This window comes from Electrona antarctica (assembly GCF_951216825.1).
Source record: "Electrona antarctica genome assembly, chromosome: 19".
NCBI lineage: Eukaryota > Metazoa > Chordata > Actinopteri > Myctophiformes > Myctophidae > Electrona > Electrona antarctica.
The window spans coordinates 3,337,953-3,365,785 of record NC_136800.1 but is presented as its reverse complement, the minus strand read 5'-3'; the positions used below and the strand labels follow the sequence as shown (position 1 = coordinate 3,365,785).

At 42.4% G+C, this 27,833-nt stretch overlaps 1 protein-coding gene across 1 annotated transcript in view; it reads right to left on the bottom strand.

Moving 5' to 3' along the window:
* LOC306943785 (uncharacterized protein) overlaps positions 1-27,833 on the bottom strand; it is an 85,887-nt gene that overhangs the window by 50,485 nt on the left and 7,569 nt on the right. The window contains exons 2-24 of the mRNA XM_079530313.1: positions 27,652-27,705; positions 27,079-27,168; positions 25,355-25,399; positions 25,133-25,177; positions 23,995-24,057; positions 23,308-23,361; positions 20,487-20,584; positions 20,060-20,129; positions 19,330-19,365; positions 18,432-18,476; positions 17,739-17,816; positions 14,971-15,024; positions 14,744-14,809; positions 11,566-11,610; positions 11,382-11,435; positions 10,257-10,298; positions 8,866-8,947; positions 7,385-7,420; positions 6,815-6,994; positions 5,156-5,245; positions 4,390-4,473; positions 3,778-3,848; positions 279-467 (exon numbers count right to left, since the gene is read on the bottom strand). Coding sequence (XP_079386439.1) covers positions 279-467; positions 3,778-3,848; positions 4,390-4,473; positions 5,156-5,245; positions 6,815-6,994; positions 7,385-7,420; positions 8,866-8,947; positions 10,257-10,298; positions 11,382-11,435; positions 11,566-11,610; positions 14,744-14,809; positions 14,971-15,024; positions 17,739-17,816; positions 18,432-18,476; positions 19,330-19,365; positions 20,060-20,129; positions 20,487-20,584; positions 23,308-23,361; positions 23,995-24,057; positions 25,133-25,177; positions 25,355-25,399; positions 27,079-27,168; positions 27,652-27,705 — 1,671 coding nt within the window. The remainder of the gene's footprint in view (positions 1-278; positions 468-3,777; positions 3,849-4,389; positions 4,474-5,155; positions 5,246-6,814; positions 6,995-7,384; positions 7,421-8,865; positions 8,948-10,256; positions 10,299-11,381; positions 11,436-11,565; positions 11,611-14,743; positions 14,810-14,970; positions 15,025-17,738; positions 17,817-18,431; positions 18,477-19,329; positions 19,366-20,059; positions 20,130-20,486; positions 20,585-23,307; positions 23,362-23,994; positions 24,058-25,132; positions 25,178-25,354; positions 25,400-27,078; positions 27,169-27,651; positions 27,706-27,833) is intronic.

Genomic DNA, 27,833 nt, shown 5'->3' with positions numbered 1-27,833 from the left:
GAACGCATTAAAGACCTGACACCAGATTCTAGAAAATGTCTTCCAATTCCTTTTTTGTGCCGTGCCGTGAAAGAGAATAATAAGATTTGTACACATTTTCACGCTTTTCCAAAAATAGCAGATGTACAAGCTTGTAGCGCGGCACTCAGTGCCGCCATAGGAGCTTGTAGATCTGCTATTTTTCAACGGCTAAAGTTTAAAATAATGGTTAAAGTGGTTAAAAGCTATGGTCTAAATGATGGCAGTGAAAATCCAATAAGACCCTATAGACCCCTCACCGAATCCCCCTTGGGGCCTAGATGACCCTTTGGACCTGGTAACCCGGGGGGTCCGTGGAGGCCGTCAAACCCAGGCCTTCCTGGATTTCCCAGTTCTCCGTTCGCCCCTTTGATCCCAGGGGAATGCATGGAGGCCGAGTCTCCCTTTGGCCCCGGTATGCCTGGAAGTCCTGGTTCTCCGTTGGGACCCTATGGAGAAGTTCCAAGTTCAAATTAAAGGTTAAGGTTGACTTCATTGTTATACAAAAATCACACCCGTGTGAACTGAGTGGTGTAAGATCTTATATAGCCTGTCTGACGTAATGAAATCATGTCTGACGTAATGAAATCACACCCGGGTGAACAGGGTGAACATAGCAACCATGCTCATTTTTTCTGCACAGACTAACAAAGCCAGTTGTAGGCAGAGATGGGCAGTATTTGAAATACATGTATTTGAAATACGTATTTGAAATACTTTTTTGTATTTTGTAATTTGTATTTTGCTGGGATGGAAGAAATGAGATGTATTTTGTATCTAGATACTTTCAGATCTAGTATTTTCTGTATTTCAAATACATAAAATACTTTTTAATGTCATTTTACACAGCCTCAGGTTTAAACTGTAGGGGCAAAACACATAACCTGACTCCGCCAGATGGGGCAGCAGAGAGTACACTGGGTTCCCCCTCCTGCTCCCATCTGGGAACTCTCAGGCAGACTTGATGCCCGGCCACAAAACGGCCTGGCCAATCAGCAGCAGCTAGAGGCGGGATAGCCGCTGCTGATTGGCCAGGCCGTTTGAGGCCTGGCAAGGAACGGTGAGCACAGGGCGGGCGGAGCCGTGGGGGCTTTTTACGTTATTTGCGCAGTGAGTGTAACGCTGCTCAATGGTGAAATCTTCCGCCAACAGCGTACCTTAGTGATCAGAATCAAGGACAGGCCTATCGTAGTAGACATTTCCACCACGTGGAAACGCCCCCCTTTCAAAGTGGGGGGGGGGGGGGGGCGCGGGGGTGTGTATATATATATATATATATATATATATATATATATATATATATATATATATATATATATATATATACACAATTGAGTTTTTTTTTATCCTTGTGTTTGTATCTATAATTTCCAGGGGCTATGCTTAAGTTTGTGACTAAAGCCACAACACAGCCTCCCCACTGGGAGCACTGTTTATACCAGTCAGTCTGTCATACCATCCCTCCCCACTGGGGGCGCTGTTTATACCAGTCTCTCTGTCATACCATCCCTCCCCACTGGGGGCGCTGTTTATACCAGTCAGTCTGTCATACCATCCCTCCCCACTGGGGGCGCTGTTTATACCATCCCTCTACACTGGGGGTGCTGTTTATACCATCCCTCCCCACTGGGGACGCTGTTTATACCAGTCTCTCTGTCATAGCATCCCTCTCCACTGGGGGCACTGTTTATACCAGTCAGTCTGTCATACCATCCCTCCCCACTGGGGGCGCTGTTTATACCAGTCTCTCTGTCATACCATCCCTCCCCACTGGGGGCGCTGTTTATACCAGTCAGTCTGTCATACCATCCCTCCCCACTGGGGGCGCTGTTTATACCATCCCTCTACACTGGGGGTGCTGTTTATACCATCCCTCCCCACTGGGGACGCTGTTTATACCAGTCTCTCTGTCATAGCATCCCTCTCCACTGGGGGCACTGTTTATACCAGTCAGTCTGTCATACCATCCCTCCCCACTGGGGGCGCTGTTTATACCAGTCAGTCTGTCATACCATCCCTCCCCACTGGGGGCGCTGTTTATACCATCCCTCTACACTGGGGGTGCTGTTTATACCATCCCTCCCCACTGGGGACGCTGTTTATACCAGTCTCTCTGTCATAGCATCCCTCTCCACTGGGGGCACTGTTTATACCAGTCAGTCTGTCATACCATCTCTCCCCACTGGGGGCGCTGTTTATACCATCCCTCTACACTGGGGGTGCTGTTTATACCATCCCTCCCCACTGGGGACGCTGTTTATACCAGTCTCTCTGTCATAGCATCCCTCTCCACTAGGGGCACTGTTTATACCAGTCAGTCTGTCATACCATCCCTCCCCACTGGGGGCACTGTTTATACCAGTCTGTCATACCATCCCTCCCCACTGGGGGCACTGTTTATACCAGTCTGTCATACCATCCCTCCCCACTGGGGGTGCTGTTTATACCTGTCTGTCATACCATCCCTCCCCACTGGGGGCGCTGTTTATACCAGTCTGTCATACCATCCCTCTACACCGGGGGCGCTGTTTATACCAGTCAGTCTGTCATACACAGACAGACAGACAGACAGACAGACAGACAGACAGACAGACAGACAGACAGACAGACAGACAGACAGACAGACAGACAATAAATGTTTATACCTTATTCTGCTCTGTTTGTCTACTTAAAACTGTTTTAAACTGTTTCAAAACCCCCCATTTTTTCATGGGGGGCCCCCTTGCTACAATCATGCTTAGGGCCCCTTGGAGGCCAGAATCGGCACTGCATGTGCACATCTTGTTACAGGGGAAGACCGGGGGGTTTTCCAAATCACTGAATGCTCCTTTAATTGATAATCTATTCATCTTAGTCATTAGTATCTTGTTTACTTATCTTGTTTTTTATTGTTGGTTTAAATGTAAATTGGTGGTAGGCCCAATCAATCAATCAATCAATCAATCTCTTTCTACATTTTTCTTGAGGTAGAAGTCAAAGAGGAGTGACAGTGATGAATCAGATGGCCAATCCATTCCTTTGTGGGTCCTGTTTGATACACTTTATATTTTAAGCAAATCAATGTGCTATAGCACATTGATTTGCTTAAAATATAAAGTGTATCATTCTTAATAACCTTCAATGTATTAGACATTCTGACAGGTCATTAATTTAATATTTGGCAATTAATTATGAATTTACTTATCATTATATACATTTTAATGAAAATGTATTTTCATGTATTTTCAAAATACAAAATACGTATTTGTATCTCAAATACATTTCTCAGACCAGTATTTGTATTTTGTATTTAAATACATTCTGTGACCCAGTATTTGTATTTTGTAACAAAATACATTTTCAATGTATTTTGCCCATCTCTGGTTGTAGGAGTGGTTTACACCACTCAAAAACTCATAGAATACGCACGTCACTTGGTAGAGGTGCTGGGGTAAAAAGTAGCATCAGAAAAAGAGACACTCGTCTGCTCAAAAGTTATACTTTATTGACGACGTTTCGAGCCAAGGCTCTTCATCTGACTGGTCAAAACTCAGTGAGTTCAAAACTCAGTGAGTTCAAAACTCAGTGAGTTTTGACCAGATGAAGAGCCTTGGCTCGAAACGTCGTCAATAAAGTATAACTTTTGAGCAGATGAGTGTCTCTTTTTCTGACTTCATTATTATTATATAAGCAAGGGCAACTGTTGTTGGTCAGGTTACGGTACAAAGTGGACGAGCAGAGAGTGCACTGCAAAGCTTCTCAAGAGACAGTTTTTCTTACTGGGAATCCAGGGAAACCTTCTGGTCCTCGTAAGCCCGGATCTCCCTTGGGCCCTGGCCCTTCACTATAACCTGAATGACAAGACACACGGAATGACCATTTCTGGATTGAAGCCCCTTGCATGTTTGCCAATGCTTCCACAATATAGGACACTGGTTTTCAACCCTTTTCATATCAGGGCCTGTTATTTAATCTGCATTTGAGCCATATGGACAACCATTTGATGAGATTTAGCCTCTCAGACCAAAGACTATAAGCATATTTTGTCGACGTTGGATGAGATTTTGTCCGCAATTCCATGCTGTATCGATGTTGTACCATAGTTAAAGATCTATAAAAAGGGTCCATTTGGTTAAAAACCACTGCACTAGGACATGCCTGCAGGGAATGAATGAAAAACAAATGGTAGCAGTAATGTGGACCATATTGTACTGTATTCACAAGGCAGCAGGAAACTGCTGCCTTGTGCACGACACCAGTGTCGTGCACTGAAGATAGCCCATCTACAAGCGTTATATGAGCTTGTAGATCTTCCATTTTTCTGTGTGCGACACTGCAAGCAACTGCAGCATATCAAGCCTTTTATTATTATTAGGGGAATATTATTGTTACCTGGGATGCCCGGGGCACCCGGTGGGCCCGGCTGTCCTGGCAATCCTGTCCCACCACACTCGTAACAGGTGTTCCCCTTCACTCCTGCACGCACACGCACGCACGTGTTAGTTTTACCTTCTCTAAGTGTTGCAGACGCAATATAATCTCTTATAAAAATGTTTGTAGCACTTCGCTATATAATTGACCTTTGCCCTGAAGCAAACCAAAATTATAAAAATTATAATAACTACTATAATAGTCGGCAACGTAAGATTCGACCGATGAGAGATTTAAAGAGAGACCTCCACCTGGCCAGGCCTAGACTGAGCTGTGGAGAGAGACCTCCACCTGGCCAGGCCTAGACTGAGCTTTGGAGAGAGACCTCCACCTGGCCAGGCCTAGACTGAGCTGTGGAGAGAGACCTCCACCTGGCCAGGCCTAGACTGAGCTGTGGAGAGAGACCTCCACCTGGCCAGGCCTAGACTGAGCTGTGGAGAGAGACCTCCACCTGGCCAGGCCTAGACTGAGCTGTGGAGAGAGACCTCCACCTGGCCAGGCCGAGACTGAGCTGTGGAGAGAGACCTCCACCTGGCCAGGCCTAGACTGAGCTCTTGCCTTTGTTTCTATGTATGTAATCGTATTTTCTTTTCTTTTCGGTTTTGTGTTGTGTCAAATGTGTACACTGTATATGTGTTGCATATAAGGCCGCTGGGTCGCAAGACAAATTTCAGTGCAAACTGACAATAAAGTACTATATCATATATATATCATATTAAGTTCACACCTTTCTCCCCAAAGCCTCCATCATATCCGGGCTGGCCTGGTGTCCCCTTCATTCCTTTCATTCCTGGAAGACCCTTTGTGATTCTCCTGCCTGCAAGAATCATCATGATCAAAACAGTTCTGATTGGCAATACAAAAAAAGAACACATAGGTGGATATTTAAAGAGGATTGAATACCTACTGTATGCTGAGTTTACAGTGGTGCAAAGTAACTAAGTACATTTACTTAAGTACTGTACTTAACACATGGAGCGAGCCATACACGTTCAAATTCGATTAAGAAATCCCCCCACTTTAATGCCATTCCCCTGTATGTTCGTTTAAGAGTGATACTGTACTGTTACTGTACGCCTCATTTAAACTCACCCGACGCCTCAAAACCGGCATCCATCTTGGAACGAACGGGTTCCAAGATGGATGGCAAAAAAAGGCAAATAACCAAAATAACGATCATCCGTGCTCCATAGAGTCCCATAATGGCCGCGATCTTTAGCAGCGTTTATCTCGGAATTGAAGCTCAGATGAGAAGATACAGTATGAGATGAAGTACTCTCGCGTTGCTCAGGGTTAGCAGATTTGCGTATTTCATGCTAGTTTAGGACCGTTTTGAGCGACGGACCTGGATACTTCCGGTTCAAGAGCCGCGTCACAGGACCCACGGTTTTGTAGTTTTTTTTGTAGATTTTGACTGCCGCAGGTAAAATGGTGCCCGTAGAAACTCCTGGTTTTCAAAGTGTTAAGTACAATTTTGAGGAATGTGTACTTTACTCAAGTATTTCCAACTTCCAATACTTGTACTTCTACTCCACTACACAAACAGTGCGGTTTGCAATCTGTGTGGTTTTGAAGACATTCGCTGAGTGCCCGGCGGACTCGTATGCGAATAAATCTACAGTTGGGTGCCACCGATATTGTCCCTTATCATTTGACCCATTTAGGCCTGACCTCAACATTTTAAAAAATCCTTCTAAATCCTCCAGTTTTCTGAAATAAATATTTTCACGATTTTTCAAAAATAGCAGACCTACAAGCTCGTAGCGCGCCACTCGGTGGCGCGCTATGAGCTTGTAGATCTGCTATTTTTCAATAGCTAAATTATAACATAATGTTTAAAACACCAAAAGGGGTTCCCGCCCCAAAATGGGTTAACTGTCCTTTTGCGCAGATCACGCAAACCTCAGCAAAAAGAAAAGGACAATATCGATGGCCTCCAACTGTATGCGAATAAAGCTAGAACAGCGAGAGCACTGAACAACCTCGCCAGGGACGTGCACACATAGACGTCAAAGGGGCCCTGCAGCCCCTGCCCTTTTACGCCGTCTGTAAAACAACTGCCCTCTCCAGACCACGAATGCAGCTATTTACTACATGGTGAAAGAAATGCAAAATTCCCCTCCTCTCCTTTCCATGCCATATACCGGAAAGGCGGCATTCAGTAGAATTGCTTGGTTTTTTTCCGAAGTCTCCTGAACTCGAAATCCATGTCGTTACACATGCCGCATCTCCAGTAGATAGAGTGCTGGGTTGTGCTCTGAAAATAGCTGATCTACAAGCTCTCTTGTGAGCTTGTAGATCTGCTATTTTTGTCCAAAAGCGTTTTAATTGGAAAAGGTTACATGCATTTCTTGACACAGCTGTATGGTGTTGGTACAGTAATTACCTCTGTCTTCAGGTGGTCCGGGTGGTCCGGGATCCCCAGCAAGTCCTGCATTTCCAGGGTCCCCGTCCAGCCCTGGGGTCCCAGCGTACACAGGTCCTGGCTCCCCATCGTCCCCCTTAGGGCCCGGAAAGCCAGGCGGACCAGGAGTGCCCGGCACATGTGACCCATGAGGTACCCCAGCTGTTGTGGCAGACATGAATCAGACAGTGGTGTTGATTTGGACTGGCAAATTTAGATTTATGGTCTCTTGAATTTGAATTCCAAACATAAAATGTCTTGCCTTTCAGTTCTATACTCTTGTCCACTAGTCCCTCTCTAACATTTTACTCGTCAGTTTTAGTCATCATAGCTTAGTTCTTATTTTGTTTTTATTCCGTTTTCGTCAGTGAAAGAAGGTAGCCGACGAACATTTTTCATCATAGTTTTAGTCAACGAAATGAGAGAGAGAGAGAGACTCACTGGGTCCAACATGTCTAGCTGAGGTCAACATACAGTACTGGTTATATTTTTCTACAAACATTGATAAGCCCATGGGATCATTAAAGTCTAACAATAAATCAGATGTCTCACCTGGGAGCCCTTTGGGACCGGGAAATCCAACAGGACCTAGTAAAACAAACAAAGATTAGTATTAATGTTATTAATAGCACATACATTAAATTTAACTAAAAGACAACACAATTAAAGGGGTCAGTGTATGGCCATGACATGACATGAGACACAAGTTATAAGCCGTATTCCACGACATCAAGATTCAAGAGGTCACTCATTCAAGTACAAGCAGCACCAGACCGCCAGACTGCTAAAAATATAATACTGGACATAAAAAAAAAAGATAACAGTTTTAAGAAAAGACCGGGTAAACCTTGCAGTGGGGAGTACAGAATATGAAGGTGGAAAACAGTGGTTCCCAAACTCTTTAGCACCCTGGGATCCAAACTACTGAAAATATCAATCTAGAAGCTCACAATGCGACGTGTTGCTTGTAGATCTGTTATTTGCAGAGTTTTTTTGAATGAAGTTTCTTTGATGAAAAGGACTTATTTTTTGGGGGGAGTTGACACACTGAGCATGCTAGTATATGTCCAAAGTACAATGTGTGCTATATATATATGACATTACAATTTACAATTTAGGCATTTAGCAGACGCTCTTAATCCAGAGCGATTTACATTAAGCAAGAACAAAAAGCATGGGAATACATCACATATATAAAAAGCATTTATCAAGCTAAGAACGTAACTAGAACATATCTATATAATGACACTATACATATAAGCTATACATATATATTATACTATGCTGTACTGTTATTGTGCTGTCTACATGACATGCTATAAGTCTGTTTCAAATGCTATCTAAGTCTAAAAAGTGCTGTCTAAGGGGGTAGGATAAGTGCTATGGGCCATGGTGGAGTCTGAAAAGGTGGGTTTTCAAACTACGGCGGAAGATCGGGAGTGAGTATGATTGTATGAGTATGATTGTATGTTTGACAGTGATATCCTCACTGCTGAACACTACCAGTAAGATGCCTGAGGGTGAGAAGCGTGCACTGGCCATATATGGAGCGTGTCTTAAGTGTACAGGGTTTGATGAGGTCAGATCAACATACGGAATGTCAGAACAGGTCAGCTCCATATATGGAGATCTTAGGGTGGCAGCGGGGGCAGTGTCTTGAGTCTACAGGGTTAGATGAGGGCACAGGTAGGGCCGGGACTTCATTTTCTGGCCTGTTGAGAACTCTAGTTTTCGCCGGCTGCCGGGCACGGCTGCACAAATAACTTTGGGGCGGGCCCGTCTAGAGTTTAAATGGACAGGTATCAGTCAAAAGGAAGATATCGAAGAGGAAGGATGGAGGGGGAAGGATAAACATGTGGAATGTCAGAACAGGTTCTGACATATATCCATATACTAATATTGATGACATCAGGGATCTCCATATATGGGCTTAATTGCGACTATTGCGATATTGAGAACCGCACGATTCCAGAGTTAATAATAATAATCTATGATTGAGCCATTTGTGCCACCTTTCCTTCTAGTCACCCTACCTTGACGTCCGGCGACCCCCGTCTGTCCTGGATGACCATGGTCGCCACGGTAGCCTTTGATGGATCCAGACACACCGATCACCTGTAGAGAACACACGATGGTACGGGTCAAACTGATTCCCCAACTATCACATCTTGTAGCTGGGGACCTATGGGAACTAGCCTGAAAATAGCCAGACAAATCTGCCACAGGGGGAAAATAAAACATGTGGATATTGGTCTGGCACTCCTCAGTTTGAATTACATTTAGCTCACCCCAGGGTTGTGGGCAGTGTTGATTTCGTCGACTAATGCTAAGCCGAAAAATGTTGTCGACTACCTTTTTTCACTGGCGAAAACGAAATGGAAACTAAATGAAAACTAAGCTATGATGACTAAAACTAAGACTAAATATATTGACAATATATTGACTAGTGGACAAGAGTATAAGACACTCATTTTACACTTGGTTTCATTCTGAAAATAGCCGATCTACAAGCTCACAACGCGTCGCAGCACGACACCTTCCCCAAACCCTAACCTCACAGGAAGCCACGGGGGATTTTTAACCCGCAGTACGGATTAGTTTTAACCCGCCACGCATGTCGGGGAGCCACGGGTGATTTTCAACCCGCAGCACGGGGTTTGTCTGTCTAACGACTGCAGGACTGTTGGTGCTGTGACGTCGGAATCCTAACCGCACCTTGGAAATAAATCTTCCACGCCGGAGTTCCAGACTAGTATCTACGCAGTGACATACCAGGCTATAGAGCGCCGCAGTCCCGCCCCCTTGAGAGATCCGGAAAAGAAATCCCTGTTCATTTTCCTCATAGACTTTTCAGAAAGTATTTATTTAAAGACGTTTACGCCGCGGAAAAAGCCAGCTCTTGTCGTGACAAATCATGACAATAAACACAATGTTTTGGGCTGAAGAAATAATTAGAAAGTAGAAAAAAAACGGCAGGTTACAACACTTTTTTTGTTGTTTTTCTTCTTTGTAATTATTTGTTTGGTCCAAAATATTGTGTTCATTGTCATGATTTGTCACGACTCGAGTTGGCTTCGTACGACGCTTAAAAGGTCTTTAAATAAATACTTTTTGAAATGTCTATGGGAAAAATGCATTGGGATTCATTTCCTGGGCCTGGCATGGTCATGAAAGGGGGCGGGACTGTGACACTCTATATGGGAACCCCCCAAAAGACCTGTGACCCCCCCCCCCCCCCCCCCCCGGACCCCACGTTGAGAACCAGGGCACTATAGACTACAGCCTTGGCTCTACCAACGTTGTGCAAAAGCTGACATTAAACTAATCGAATCAACACAAAACAACATAAAACTAATAGCATCAGTAGCGGTTGATATTCAAATCAATATGCCATGCATGCATAGAGGAAGACAATAGGACTCACCTCTCCAGGACGACCATGGGGACCTCGGTCACCCTTCCCTCCCTATATGGATCAGAGAACAAGTATACTGTAGCACTGCATGGAACACTCTTTACGTTGACAGTAAACTTAAGCTGATGAATATAATGCAGTGTCTGTCTGGTAGTAACTACCATAGACATATAAACGTAGACGCCCTTTCCGGCTCTGGAGCGTATGTGCTCAAGGGAGGGCAAAACTTGCGAAGCCCCGCGGAAGCATGAGCGTGCGTCACAGAGAGCGCATGTTCGGGTCTGTAAGTCCCGGGAAAAGATGCGCTATGATTGGCCAGTAATCACTTGAGTGGCAGCGTGACGTAACGTGCCTTCCACACTTCCGGCGTACTTCCTCCCCCAGTGTAAATTCTTCCGCCCCTCCTTCAACACACATCGCTCCAACCAACTGCAGCGGCCAATGAGGCATCTATTTTTGAGTGGTGCAACCACTCCAACAAACGGCAATGTCCGTGTCCGTGTGTCCGTGTGTTACATATGTGACTATGTCACTATGTCACTATGAGCACGAGTACCAATGACTACCACAAGTGGCGCTGTTGTGCCAGAAACGGAGAGAGAGAGATAGTGCTGCTGAAATTGGAACGATACAGAGAAGAAATTGGAACGATACAGAGAAGAAATTGGAACGATACAAATTGGAACGATACAAATTGGAACGATACAGAGAAGAAATTGGAACGATACAAATTGGAACGATACAGAGAACCAATAGAGGGGAGTTGCACCACTCAGTTCACACGGGTGTGATTTCTTTAAATATCTATGGTAACTACTGCATGTAACGATACCGTAAATCGTTTGAAATCGATTCAAACTGGTGACAATTTAAATCGTGGTTAAATCGCAATTTGATAATTGAGGGTGTGTAAAAAAAAGAAGAAAATATATATAGAGAGAATTGATTAAAAAATTAGTTTCAGTCAAACATAATAATTTAAAAAAAAAAGACTTCACCAGTCATTTGTCTGGAAAATAATTTTGTGCTTAAAAAAATCGCATCGTGAACCTAGACCTAGTATCGTCATCGTGATTCGAATCGTATGGCGAGTTGAGTGAATCGCTACATGCCTAGCAGTAAAAGCTTACTGACCCGGTCTCCTGCTGTTCCTGGGTATCCCGAATAACCTCTCGGACCAGGCCAACCCTAGAGAGACGTGCACACACACACACACACACACACACACATTGCAAAGATGCATAGTTACACACATCAATGCACACCGACATTATACTGCGGTGGTACGCATACACACACATTCATTTTTTTTACATACACTTTTTCCAGGTGGTCCAATGTCTCCGTCCTTCCCAGGCTTTCCCTGTACACAAGTGAGAGAGGCCATTTGAATTATCGTGCAATTGTTAAAAAAATGATTTGCTTTCAGAATGAATAAGAGGTGAACACTGTCATTACTGTCATTAATGATGTCATTATTGTATCTGTTGTGCCCACGTTTTTGTTTTGTTTTGTCCACTGTTTACCCTTCGTTTCGTATTTTATTTGTATTTATTTTTTGTTATTTATTTTGTATTATTCCCTTCCCTCTGTTTTCTTTTTCACCTCCCGTCATTGTTTTTCATTATCTTGTACATTGGACGAGAAAATTGATTTAATTTAAGCAACAAGAATGGAATACCGATGTATAATTATCATGAACACTGTAACTGGAAACGAACGGACTAAAACGAACTGAAACTACTCAAAGAGGGTTCCCTTACCCACCTGGAACTGTACGACCCGTAACACAATGAAAGTTAATGATAGAAATGTAACAAATGACTTGTAACAATTACAAAATGTACTGTGATGCCCAACATGACCCACCTGTTCACCAAAAAAAAAAAAAAAAAAAAAAAGTAATCAGTAATTCAGTTAATTTACAGAAAAATGTATACGCAGTAGCCGTGCAATGGAGTCTGCACAGAATACTGTATGTAGTGTACAGTGCATTTGGACGGTGATATGATTGTGTTGTATTTCTCTTGAAAGGAAACAATGAAATGGGGTTAAACGGTAAACTGTATGCTATGATTTTTGTATTCTTTCCAGTTTTTTATGTGTTTACGAGGTGACAGTACTTCATTAGACCCCTTGGTGTGGTTGTTATGTGCAATGATGTCTTCCCTTTGTGTTTAGGGTTTCTTCCTGAAGGCTGAAACCTTGACAGTCAAACGTGCCGATGCCACCGAGCCAAAAACGGTGATATAGCGACATCACAATATCATCCCCTCCCTATAAACCCCTCCCTCTTTATCATACAACAACAGCTGTTGGGTGCGGCTTCAGTTCAGGTGGATCACCACCCATCACCACGCACCAGGCAAACCAGGCAAACTGGTGGGCGTGTCCACATAATAATTTTAACAAATACTGTTCACTTTTTTAATTCTTCCTCCCTATAAAATAATAACACCTGATGATCATGTTCTAGGGTGGGAAAAAAATCACGGCACTCCATCTTTAAAAAGGTATATTCAGTGATTTGACTTAATTCAAATATCATTTATTTTTTATTTTTTTCTGGATAATCCTCCCTACTATAGAGTGTGCTGACCATATAAGGAAATCCTCCCTGTCCCCAGTGAGCCCCTGGGGTCAAAAAACCCTAGTTTCAGTTTAGGTGGCGGGTGGCAAAGCCTTCATCCAATCAGGATGAGAGGAGCCTTCCTCCAATCATGATCGACTGGGGGCGGGCCTTGGTGCACATGCTGTTGGCCTGTTGCACTTCCCCCCACTGTAGAGCGTGCATGTGCACATTTTGTTACCGTGGCGGACTGGGTGGTTTTCCAAATCACCCAAATCACTGAATGCTTCTTTAAGGATATATACAGTACATCCATATCGGGTTCACTGTGGACCGATTACTCAACCTAAGGCAGAGACGCTATCGGCGGAATTGTCGCTCCGGAACATCCGACAAATAGTATTTCCCCCCGGATACGATATTATTCCGACCAATCACAACACTTGTTTCATTCACGGAGAATGTAAACTGATTTGTAAAGGCATCAACGTCATTTCCTTTGAGCGGTATACTTCCGCCAAAATCCCACAACTTCCGCCCCCAAAACAAATGATAGCCTCTAAACATCTTAGGTCTTGCCCAGCGTGAATTGGACAACTGACTGCTCAGTTGTTGCTAGGTCAACTCGGCTATCATTGGATCGTTAGTTCACGCACGCACGCACGCAAGCACGCACGCACTAGGGCATTAAGCAACTAGTCGACTAGTTTACTAGTCGACTAGTAAATCCACTAGTCGATCTTGTTGGTTTATTTTTTTTATTTTATTTCTTTTTCCCGATTGTGTAGGCCTCAAGATCAGGTAGATTATAGTTATAGTCACCATGTACACCGTTTTTCAATGTACAAATATTTATTTCCAAAAAATATATATATATATTTTTTTACTTTATTTTATTTTTTTTACATAATAGGTAGTTAAACAACTAGTCGACTAGTCGACTAGTAAACTAGGCAACTAGTCAACTAGTAAAAATGACTAGAAGTGAATGCCCTAGCACGCACGCACGCACGCATGCACGCACGCACGCACAGAAGAGCTAGCAGAAGTCTTTAATGGCAACAGATTGTCCACGTGCAAATGTCTCCACTCTAGATACATTTCAAATAAAATGTCAACACCAGTATAGAGCAGGCCATCATGAGGCTGAAAAATCAATCCAGAGGGAAGTACAATACTGTATGTCTGGCCCTGCTGGATGGATCGGACGCACTTGTCTTTATCGATGATATGTCGGATGACGACAGCAGTAGGATGAATTCCGAAGCTTACATAAACATCTTGTCTGGATGGATTTGAGGTAAGCGATGCAAATGCACATTGGCAACTTTCTGTCCCTCGTTCCGGGCTGGCATGACATTAATCCATTCTGTACAGGAACCCCTTTTGGTGTTCTAAGCATTATGTTATACTTTAGCTATTGAAAAATAGCAGATCTACAAGCTCATAGCGCGCCACTCGGTGGCGCGCTATGAGCTTGTAGGTCTGCTATTTTTGAAAAATCGTGAAAATGTGGCACAAATTTGGAATATATATATTCTTTCAGAGCGAACATTTTTAGGTCCCTGGAACAACATATTTGTTCGGGGGTCGGCGGCCAATTACATATGATTCTGGGGGTCCTTGACATGAAAATGTTTGAGAACGATACATAGGGTTTTTCAGAAAACTGTCAGAATTTTGAAGACATTTGTAGAATCGTCCTCGGGTCTAAATGGGTTAAAACGACTTTGTCATCATAGAAAGTGGGTTTGTTGTCTCTGTGATGTCGGGGACCGCTTGAACATCCAAAGACATCTAATGAGTCACTGCTAATACCATTGTGCATTGCCCTTTCTGAAATCCTCCTCGCTGCTGTCACGGTGCTACCATTTGCTCGGCGTTACACAACTGTCTTATCTTTAAGTGGAATCAAACCGAGTTTTACCTCAGGGCCTTCGGTTCCTTTGTCTCCCTTTGTTCCCGGAGACTGGTAGCCGGAACCAGGGTCACCCTTGGGATTCACAAGAGGAACAATAGTCAGGAAGACGGGCAGATCAAATGAAAATCGGGACACTTCTGGGTTTGTGACTCAATTTATACAGCAGCGGTGGCAGCTCAAAAGGCTTATTTCCTGCTTGTTACTGGTTTGCAACTTTTTGAAGAAAAACTTACAATTGATCCCTTGCAGCCTTTCAGTCCTATATCACCTGTGTCTCCTTTAACCCCCTGTGTGTGTGTGTGGAAAACAAAGCAAAAGATTATGATTATTAAGTCTCATCAAATCTCAATCCATTTCATGTCAGACACAGATCCGTCCTAGGGCATGTTCCTAATATTTTAAGACTAGCTTTGCCAAATGTTAGATCTTTAGCTAAGGGAACGACATTTTCTTATCAGAGCTGTCGGGGAAGGAGGTGGAGTAGCTGCCTTTAATGATGTACATTACAGTATTTCAGTAGGAAGGAGGTGGAGTATAGCTGCCTTTAATGATGTACATTACAGTATTTCAGTAGGAAGGAGGTGGAGTAGCTGCCTTTAATGATGTACATTACAGTATTTCAGTAGGAAGGAGGTGGAGTAGCTGCCTTTAATGATGTACATTACAGTATTTCAGTACGAGCAGCATCTTTTGAATACCTTTCTGTTACAATGTTCATCTTGAGTTCTACACGGTAACTGCGGCCGTAGAGTTACACCGTTTTTTTTAAAACCCTTGCACATTGTGTTGGAAACCTGCTAACACTTTTGATGTTAGCGGGTCAAATGTGATCACCCGTGATATAAATCAGCCCAACATACTAAATGAATACTGCATTTTCATATTCAATTCACCCCCACCTCATAGCTGACTTGTTATGCATTGCTATCCAGGTAATCACTATTTCAAATATTATTTTGTGTATAGGCCGGGATTCTGTATTGCCATGCTTTTTGTCATTGCTTTTTGTCGCTCTGGATTAAGAGCATCTGCTAAATGCCTAAATTGCAAATGTATTCATGTTTCAATATACGTACTGTAGCACTCGTTTTCAATTATGAAAAAATGTAAATTCACTCATTACATTTCCTATAATGCAGACAATGGATAATGACGGTATCTGGCAATAATAGACTAATAGAGAGCGTCGCAGTCCTGCCCCCTTTCATGACGACGGAAATAATTCCCCATGCATTTTTCCCATAGACATTTCAAAAAGTATTTATTTAAAGATCTGTAAGCCTCGAACAAAGCCAACTCGGATCGTGACAAATCATGACGGCAAACACAATATTTTGGGCCGAACAAAAAATTACAAAGGAGAAAAACAACAAAAAAAGTGTGAAACGTTCTTTCTAATTATTTGTTCAGCCCAAAACATTGTTATGAGTTAATTGTCACGATCCGAGTGGGCTTTGTCCGAGGTTATTTCCTGGGCCTGTCGTCGTCATGAAAGGGGGCGGGACTGCGGCGGGCTATTAGAACACACTTCCAAAACTAAATTACTTTTTTTATTTTGTATTTTATTTGATATAATTATTAACAATAGTGACACCTATGGTGCTACGGGTCAAAATTGACAGGAAAGAAGGTAAAGACTGTCTGAGTGTCTGTCTTAGCTATTTAACTTGTTGATGGGTTCTCTGAAGTTCTCTGTGACTCTGCTTTGTCTGCAAGTTCGGGGGTAGGTGTGGGACGGTATGATGACTTTTGTACATAACTGTATTCCATTTGTTGCAATACATGGTTAAATCTCTTCATGACATACAAGTATTAACAACATTAACAAAAATGTTGTGTGAACAGAGTGGTGCATACATATGTATACTATGTATACATGTGACTGTGTGACTATGAGTACCAGTAGGGGCAAAAGTGGCGCTGTTGTGCCAGAAACAGAGAGAGATAGTGCTGCACTGTTGCCTACTAATAGTTAACATAGGTTAACACATAGTTAACATAGGTTAACACATAGGTTAACACGGACATTGCTGTTCCTTGGAGTGGTTGCACCACTCAAAAAAAGTTAAGTCACCACAACAATAATTACAAAAGTATGACTTGGCAAACATTACTGAGTCAGAGTTTAAGGCCATTGACAACAAAACAATTTCCACTACAACACCTCCATATGCTGCCCTGATGCTCTGCCCACTAGCTTTCTAAAAACTGTTCAGCTCAATTTCCTGAAGGCTTTGAAAACTGCAGTTAAGCCTCTATTAAAAAGTCTAACCCAGATGCTTCTGTTATTAGCAACTACATCTCTATTAAATCTAAAAACTTCCTACTGTGAAGAACAAAATTCGTAACTTTCTGACCTCAAATGAATACTTTGATATATTCCAACCTGTATCTTGTCCACATTACAGCATCAGTTTCGGATCATCTGGGAACGGAACTGTTAGTTATTGTGACTAAGAATCTGAGCCTTGCACCAACATGACTACTTTTAAATTCAGGCTGATTTTATTTAAAAAAATCACACCCGTGTGAAGTGACAGGCACGTTCGGAAATAGCGCACTGAGCGCACTGTGCAATGCAAACTAATAGGCGGGTGCGCTCCGGTGCGGTATTTCCGAAAGCGCCTGTAAAATAGACACTTTTGCTCAGACACTATGACGTAAAATTCTCCATTCATTGTCAATGGGAATTTAATGTTTGTGTAGGACAAAGTTTGTGGACAGACACCAAAAGCTGGATATAGGAGGGGCTAGCGCCCCTCAAAAGAAATTAAAAAAAATATATATATATATTTCAGCTCAGACCTTTGTTTGTTTGTTTTTTTCATTTCTGCATTTCTCTATTCTTATAAAATTCCTTTTGACTTTGAATGCCTTTGTGATTTTGTATTCCTCGTGTGTAAAGCACCTTGAATTGCCTTGAAAGTAATTTGTCATCTGTTCTTTTTTACAAATCTGCTCCTCCAAAGTTCAGTCTTTCTGCTACACAGTTTTTACGCACCTTTAATTGGATGGCACCCGATTGGTACTCCTTGATGTGTCCGGGTGGTCCCGGGGGTCCCGGGGGCCCTCCTCTGCCCTGTGAGTGCAGGTAAGAAGATAGAACAGTTTGTGGGACGCAGTGGTGAAAAGTAACTTTTACTTAAGTACTGTACTTAAGTACAATTTTGAGATATTTGTACTTTACTTGAGTATTTCCAATTTCCAGTACTTTTACTTCTACTCCACTACATCTCGGAGCCAAAACTTTTTACTTTTACTTCACTACAATTATTTGAAAACTTGAGTTACTAGTTACTTTGGCGATTTACATTTTGATTAGAAAACAACCCTATACATTTCGGCCATTTGAAAATAGACCATCTAGATCAGCTATTTTCAATAGATTTTCTACACATTTTGAACTTGTGAAATGGGACATTCTGCAATATGAATTACTTTTAGTACTTTAAGTACATTTTGATGCCGATACTTTTGTACTTTTACTCAAGTACATTTTCAATTCCGTACTTTTACTTGTTATGTAGTAGTTCTAAATTGCAGTAGTTCTAAATTGCAGTATTGGTACTTTTACTTAAGTAAAACAATTGAGTACTTTTTCCACCACTGGTGGGACGTCACAAACATCATCTTCAATATAATTATGTGTACTAAAAATGAATTAAAAATAAAAAACATGTTAGAAAATAATTACCGTTGAACCCCAGGGTCCAGTATAAGCATTGCTGCCTCCTTGGCCCTGCGAGAGAAATCTTTATCAGAATACAGAATACTCCTTTCTGGGGTTGGGGGGGTGGGGGGGGTTGTTTTTGCTGTTTTTTGTCTTCTTTTTTTTTTTTTTTTTTTGTCTTGTCTTGTTTAAAAAAAAAGAAAATCTTGATTCTGTAATTCATTGTTTTAAATGATGATGTCTGTATTATCATTAAATAAATCTTTAAAAAAAAGAATACAGAATACTACATAATCTTTTACACATACTTTAAGCATTATAAACTAAGTGGAGGTCCCATCTCGTTCTAGGCGACCTGACGTTTCGGTGGCCACCTTATCACCTAAAACTAGTATGACGTTTCGGTGGCCACCTTATCACCTAAAACTAGTATGACGTTTCGGTGGCCACCTTATCACCTAAAACTAGTATGACGTTTCGGTGGCCACCTTATCACCTAAAACTAGTATGAATAGTAATTTCATCCACTAGTTGACCTTGTTGGTACTAGTTGATAAAAAAAAGAAAAGAAAAATCCTCGTTTTTGTAGGCCTCAAGATCAGCTAGAATGCTATATTATAGTCAACAATGTACAGAGTTTTTAAATGTACAAATATTATTAAAAAGTAGTAAACTAGGCAACCAGTCAACTAGTAAAAATCACTAGAAGTGAAAGCCCTGTGTGTGCGTGTGTTTGTGTGTGTGTGTGTGTGTGTGTGTGTGTGTGTGTGTGTGTGTGTGTGTGTGTCTGCCTTGTCGCTTGTTTTTGTACTAGACACCGACCGCTTTGTTGCTCTTGCAAAAATAATACCCAAAATAGGGACACCATGGGAGTGGTTTTAATGCTCAGGCAGCCACCGGAGGCACACAATCCTATTCTTACCTTAGCCCCCGAAGGTCCTGGATTGCCAGGGAATCCCTGTCCAGAAACAATGAAATATTATGCATTATACCATCACAACTTGACGACGGTTTCAGCCTTGTGTGTCAAAATATGGAGTTGGAACAACTGAGGTTTCGGGAGGTTTGACCAAGCAGACGACGACCAAACGCAACTTCACCAGCCATTGAACAACTGCCACCCGTGCCAACCACTCATCAACGTCGCTCAAAATCCCGAGGCCCCCCTGCAAGGAGGAGGGTGGGGCCCTTTCACCACAGTGTAGCCTATAACAGAGGTTCCCAAATGGACCCTTATGGGTCTGTAACTCTGAGAGTGTACAAATGGAACCAAATGGACCATTTGTACACTCTCAGAGTTAAATTAACATTGATTTTACAAACATAAATTGGGGGTCCCAGAGATAGAAATGCAATGAAATGGGGGGGTCCGTAGCCTAAATGCATGTAAAACTGGGGGTCCTGGTTGAGAATCACTGCTAGAGCCGTAAAAATCTTCTCTCATGGGGGGTCCCTGGCATGTCTTTTCAAATGGGGGTCCGCAGGCTAATTGGTGTCAATTTGGGGGTCCTTGACATGAAAAAGTTTGGGAACCACTGGCCTATAACATCACGGAAGACTCACATCTTCTACGTTACATAATATGCCCCCCCCCCCTAGAACCTAATCACACTGCCGTCCATGTCCCGTGCTCTTGACCATCTAAGCCTCACACTAAACGCTTGCGTGTGGTGATGATGACCTTGGATGATCACGCCGGCTCCCCCAATGCCACTCGTGCCCCTGACCATCAATAAGCCGCACGCTACACGCTTGCACACAGTGATGACCTTATAGTTGTTCATGCCGGCACCTCTAATGGCAGTCTCCACCGACCATGACCATCTTAAGCCGCACACTCCACGCTTGCGCGCGGTGATGACCTTAGGTGATCATGCCGGCACCTTTAATGGCATCCCCCGCCCTTGGCCATCTAAGCCGCACACTCCACACCTCCTCTGCATCCTTGGCCGTTAAATGTATGCCGCACGTTCCATGCTATACGCATGCGACGCGCCCATGTTTATTCAATAAACAACCCTAAACTCTATTTTGTCTAAAGCTCTTGTCTTTCCTAGTGAAACGTCGTCGTTGACTCACCATTCGGCCACGTGGTCCTGGCTCCCCTGGGAATCCGCTCTCTCCAGGGAAACCCGGGAGGCCCTGTAATAAAACGGTAGGTTCATCTCCGTGTTCATCTATAGCTGTTAAAAGACATTTTTTTTAAATGAGATTCTAATCGGTATAGTTACAGGGTCTCCATCTCTCCCAGGCATCCCAAATGGTCCTTTTATTGCGGTCAGTGAGATTTGGGATTCACCCTATAGAAAAATAAATAGATAGATTGAATTGCAGTGGTTATATACCATATTATATAGCACATTTAAATAACAACAAAGTTGTACCAAAGTGCAAGTTACAAAATTAAAATCTTCATTTAAAAACTGCCATGTCATTGTCTATTCACAACTTTGGCTGATGTATATTACAAAAACGAATACCATCCTCCAGAACCAGGAGCTGCGCTACACTATGCGAGAAGTCAAAGCGTAGTCCATCTATCACTTTCTATAAAGGTCAGGTCACAACAATGTACAACTTCACATGCAGCTTTCGTTTAGCTCTCAACTATGATTTATGAATTGTTGCTTTTAGCAGCAGCAAAAATATCAAAGACAGCAATTGTCATAGTCATTGCAGTCACCACCCCATTTTGTTAAAGACTCGTCGGAAATCACTGCAACAAAGCATGTCCTAAATTGATACACATGTTGTGCGCGCTTTGCATTGCGCTTTGCCAGGTGAATTAGGCTATTTGTTGAATTTGATTCTCGATGAGGCAGAGACCATTGCATTTGCAAAATAAAATGACAAAAATGACCTGAAAGATCACGCTTCGCCAAATAAAATGGCCAATACAGGCATGGGCCGCCATTACCACCAGTATGGTCTTAATTCTTAAATTCAGTGCTTCATTAAAAAGGGAGTGATAAGAAGATTATGCAATAGTGCATTATGATGACGTGGAGGAGGATGTTGCTGGAGAAGATAATGATAATATCCATCATCCTCATTGTCTCCACCAGGCCGAAGGCATGGGGAGAGAGTATGTTTTGCACTCCGTCCGTGTGTGTGAGTCCGTCCGTCCGTCTGTTACCAGCTAATCTCCGGCACCGTTAACCGGGTCGATGCCACATTTTGCAAACGCACTCCCTGGATGCCAAACGATGAACATCTGCCCCAAATCTTCCAGAGCGGCCTGTTATAGCGCCAGCAGGAGGCCGACTTTTGAAAAACACATTTTTTGATATTACTCCTCCAGATTCTGTCCAAAACTCCCGCAAATTGTTACACACTATCTCTATAGTCATGTGTTCAAGATGGATCCGTCCGGTATTTCATATTCCATCCTAATTGGCTAAAATTGGCTTTCAAAGTTTGCAGGATTTACCCATTTTGAACAAAAAGCCTCAAATCATGAATCATGAAGAAATGGCACCCTTTTCACATTGGCCTATTTCTAGCGCCACCAGGAGGCCACAACCTCACCTGCCCTGGTGGAGACCTGTGCCCCGAGGGGCACTTTATCTAGTTGTGATTCTAATTATGGGAATTCCGTGTCAGATTACTGGTGCATGAAATTAAACATCAAGTTCACTCCTCGATATAAGCCTATATAAGAATTAGCTTTGAGGACAGATTTAACGCAGTTATGGGATTGGGGGAACAGAGTTGATGAAGTTTTCATGCGTGTACATTACAGTACACACGTAGTTTCCATGTGTACTGCAGTGGTGGACAAAGTACTACTGGTCAAATATTACGCCACTACAAGTGAAAGTTCCTCAGTCAAACTCTTACCTTTGGTCCATGTGGTCCTGGTGCACCCTGGAAAAAAATAAATAAATAACATTTTCAATGATGAACAGTACTGTTAATTTCTCAGCACAATCCTTGTGCCTTTTGAATACTAGGAGGGCACGTCGACACCCTTTGGGCATAAACTTATAATTGGCGTAAACTTGTGATGTCTAAATGACTATAAAAGTTAATAATAATCTTTATTGTCCCGAAGGATATTTGTCTTCACAGCCTGTTCATACACCCACGTCAAAAACTAGAGATGGGATTTATGGCTCTTTGAAGGGAGCCGGATCTCTGGGATCCGTTCCTTTCAGAGAGTTGTTCAAAAGACTGGCTCTTTTGAACGACGTTCCCGATGGGTGCGGGGGGGGGGAACTCTGTCTACCCAGTGTCCCCCCAGTACCTCCCCAGTGCCCAGTGTCGCCCCCAGTGCCTCCCCAGTGTCCCCCCCAGTGTATCCTGCTTAGGGCGCCAGCTTGCTCATGACCGGCCCTGGTTGAAACCCCCCTGCCCCCCTCCTCCTCTAAAAAGGAACGGCTCCCTACTGTGAACCGGATCCCATCGTTCTTTTCAAAGAGCCGTTCAAATGATCCGACTCGTTCACGAACGTCACATCTAAAAACAACACATTAGCACATTAACACCAAGACAAAGCAAAAACATGAGGTCCCCACAGTGGACAGAACCATCCTATCGGCGGGGCAGTTTGTTTAATGCCGCGATGGCTGAGGGAACAACACTTAACCCATTCTAGGCGGGAACCCCTGTTGGTGTTTTAACTAAGCATTATGTTGTACTTTATCTATTAAAAAAATAGCAGATCTACAAGCTCATCGAGTGGCGCGCTACGAGCTTGTAGGTCTGCAATTTTTTTTAAATTGTGAAAATGTCTAATTAAATGGGTTAATAATAACCCAGGAAGTGTAAAGAACATGTAACACACTAAGTGTCCATTTCTGCAACCAAAGTTGATGTAAACTGTAGGCATGAAATATTTTTTGCATTGATAATTAGTTATAGTATAGTCATGCTAAACCTGGGTTTTTTTGTTTCTTACCATTGGTCCATCTCTTCCTGCTAACCCTGGTAATCCAGGAATTCCATCTTCTCCCTAAAAAGATTATAAGGGAAAAGCACAATTTGGCTGAGCAGTGACTTTCACGTAACCGTATCTTCATGACAGTAATAGTAAGATTTATGTAAAGGTTTCTCTTTTGGATTTACATTTTATGGTATTTTCAAAAAGGTCATTATTTGTCCTTTTTTCCCTTCTCCTTTGATATGACCAATCAGCTCACTCAGTCAAGCACTCAAAACTACCCTATATTGAACTATAGTGTGTGTAAAGCTACCATAACTATACAAATACATTCATGTCAATCATCTTATATCTGTTGCTTCTGTGCTCTGCGATCGGTTCAAATCACACAATTAATGAGTGAAGATCTGCCTCTTTTTCCTACTGGAATCGTCACTGATCAAACATGAATACAACATTTTTCACTTTCTCAAAATGACTTGAGGCCTGCAGTTCAATACAATCACTACTTCCGGGAGCACAACAGTTAAATTATTATAGTTCAATATGGCTTCAACAGCTAGTGTTACAGTACAGTACAGTACAGTACAGTACAGTACAGTACAGTACAGTACAGTACAGTACAGTACAGTACAGTACAGTACAGTACAGTACAGTACAGTACAGTGCTGTAGATGCTCAATGTGTTACAGTATCATATCTTACATCTGTTCCATTGCATCCAGGGGCTCCTAGCAACCCCGGTGGCCCCTGCAATCCTGGGATACCCTGTTGAAAGATATCAATATACATTATCCAGTATAGGCATATATACTGTATCTAATATACTGCATTGCTGTCGGGAGTAAACAGCCATTTTAAATCAGTGCTGATAGTAAAAAGTGCTTCGGACAAAACCTCTTAACTCTTAATTGGACCCTCTAATTGTCTGCTAAAAGTTTAAAACTCCACCACCTCTCCCCCTAGCTCTCATGCAAGCAAATTGACAATCTATGAAGTCACAACACCAACTTTGATGAGGCAGTAATATTGCTTTGTTTTGGTTTGGTTTGTCTTGGTTTCTTCATTTCCTGAAAAGTTTATATTTTCAGGAATATATATACAGTATATTATATTTTTTATTTTTACATTTTGGAGTTAGGTCTCTTCCCGACAGCAGAGATATATAGGCATATGACACATGCACAATCATCAAACTATTTATAGCACATTTCATACAGCAAGTGCATGCAACGCAATGTGATTTCAATATGTATAAATTGAAATACATAAAAACATAAATGAAAGAAAATAAAACTAAGGTCCATAACAGAAAGAATGCTTCTCCATAACAGTTAAGAGACCAGAAGAACCAGAGGATGTAACCGTCCTGCTGTGCTAAAAGACATCTCGTTCGTGTCTAGGGCTCAATCAGCCAAGGTCAATGAGGCCGCTGACCCCATGTGATGATTTGAAGGCAGGGCATTAATCAATGATGTGTTCAACAGTCTGTGGTTTTTTCCGGCACTCATATCTCATATAACTAGACAGGTGCATTGCTATTTGGGGATTTAAAAACCTTGCAAGTACACCAGACAGGAGAGCATTACAGTAATTATGTCTGCTAATAATAAAACCATGAATTAAACTGTAGAAACAGGCAGGTTTGGTCGTCCGGGCGGACGGACAAACGAGCGCACACACACACACACACACATACACACACGCATACAGTATGCATGCACACACACACACACACACACACACGCATACAGTACGCACGCACGCACGCACGCACGCACGCACGCACGCACGCACGCGCGCACACACGCGCGCACACACAGTAGAGGAAATTGACACCTACTGGTAAACCCAGAGACCCAGCAAATCCTTCTTTACCCTGAGGTCCCTGTGATGATGATGATGAAACAGCAAGGTTATGGCAGTGTTTTATATACTACCGTACATACAGTACATACATGGACAAAATAAATCATACTAAACAATAACATATCAACGCATTCTGATTTAAGCATGCTAATAAACATAACTACATACATGCAACACAAAAAACAGGTTACAATACCCGACTGCCTTTTGGCCCCACGGGTCCATCGTAGCCACTGTTACCCTGTGAAAGACAACAGTCTCTTATCATTACGTAATATTAACACTGGGAGAAAGAGCTATCACAGCCAGTATAATATAAGTATAGAGCGTCGCAGTCCCGCCCCCTCGAGAGAGACCCAGAAAATAATTCCCTGTTAATTTTCCTCATAGACTTTTCAAAAAGTATTTATTTAAAGACTTTTACGTTGCGGACAAAGCCAACCCTTCTCGTGACAAATCATGACAATAAACACAATGCTTTCTAACAAATAATTACACTTTTTTTTGTTGTTTTTATTCTTTGTAATTATTTGCTTGGTCCAAAATATTGTGTTTGTTGTCATGAATTGTCACGACTCGAGTTGGCTTTGTACGTAAAAGGTCTTTAAATAAATACTTTTTGAAATGTCTATGGGAAAAATGCATTGGGAATTATTTCCTGGGCCTGGCGTCATCATGAAAGTGGGCGGGACTGCGACGCTCTATTGTAGTCAAGTGTTACAACTAGGGTTGTCCCGATCCGATCACGTGATCGGAAATCAGGGGCCGATCACGTCATTTTTAAATGACTGGAATCGGATCGGGAGCAAAAAAACCTGATCGGGACATCCCTAGTATCAATATTATATCCATATCATGATATTAGACTGGATATTGTCTGTGATTTTGGATATTGTTCTATTGTGATATAGGCCATAAGTGTTCTATAAAAATATAAATAATGGATCGGGAAAAATCGGTATCGGCAGATACTGAAAATCAAAACGATCGGAATCGGATCTGGAGAAAAAAAAAACGTGATCGGGACATCCCTAGTTACAACATCAATGTTAATACTGTATGTCATAGAGAAATAGTCATGGGTGTGTTTAAATAAATAAACATAAATTAGACCAATCATCAGAGTCACAAGTCACAAGTCTGTCTTCTGTCTGTACGTCTGTAATGCGCGTAACTCGAGAACCGTTCGCCCCACCGTCTTCAAATTCGACACGCGCGTTCCACACCACCGCAGGGAGTGCAGTGCCCGGTGTCGAGTCAGTCGGACCCACGGTTATCCAGAACTGCCACAAAAGGCCTCTGCCTGGGCTCTGGACGTGATCACCCCTACAGTATAGGCCTATTCTGACATCTGCATAAACTCCATATTTGGGCATGCCTGACAAGAACTCCATACTGTATATGGGTGTCATCCTTAGTATTTGTGTAAGTGTACGTGCAATATGACATACCGGTATTCCCAGGACACAACAAGAGCTTTAAAGAAGTGTGAACTTAAAAGTCTGGTGACTTTAAAAAACGAAAAGGTTTTTGTAATTTGTCAATATATATTTGTTTGTTTTCTGAGCTCAATTGCACCCAAAGAACCTGCATTTTTAACATTCATTAGATTTTCTGTGAACTGGGGTTTTCCGGCTCAAACAATCTGATTTGCCTGTGGACTGTGATGTCCACAAATCCCATGTATGACATACTGTAACAATTTGCCAGCAGATGTCACTGTTCAGGGATTTTGCCTGTTTTCATTGCAGCTCAAAAGGCTTCAGAACACACCGAGAAAACCCCAGACCACAGAAAGTCCACTGAATGTTCAAAGTTCAGGTTGTGTGGGTGTAGTCGAGGTATTAAAACCTAAACGAAACGAAACATTAAAACTAAATGAAAATGAATGTCATGATGAAAGCTTTAAGACCTTCTAACCTTTGGTCCCATTGGCCCAGCATGACCCTCTGTTCCTGGATGTCCCTCTGGCCCGGGGAGGCCTTTTCCTCCTGGAAAACCTTTATCTCCCTGTGTGTGTTAGTCAAGTCAGAAAGACACGCACACGCACACACACACACACACACACACACACACACACACACACACACACACACACACACACACACACACACACACACACACACACACACACGTTTACTTAATTGCATGATTGGAATCGTGCAACACGTTATGAGCTTGAGCTTCACTCCTCCAGCCAGGTAGCCATGTCAAGAACCACGCTAGCAATCCAATATTAATTCAAGTGCAAATGGACAACCTGACAACCTCCCAAGAGTTCAAATTAAAACATAAAACATATTTTACGTTGTAGGTAGCCTTGGTCTATGGCTGTAATAGTCAGCTAACATTGATATTGTTATTAATTGTTAGCTGTCTTCCTCGCTGTGTTCCTTGGTATACTCTTATTTCACAATATTACTGTATTGTAACATTCTAACACTGAGAAAAGGTCAATGTTGCTTATTGTAAATCATAACTTTGACCACTTACTCTGCTCCCCTTTACTCCTGGACAGTGGCACCTCGACCGCCCCGTACACTCACACTATCAAAACATAATATCAAACACATTCATTACAAAACAACACTTGGCTGTAGATTATAGCCATGAAACCTTTCTAATATTGTTATGAAGCCTTTACTATGTGCAATGCTGGAACATTCTGGGTTAAT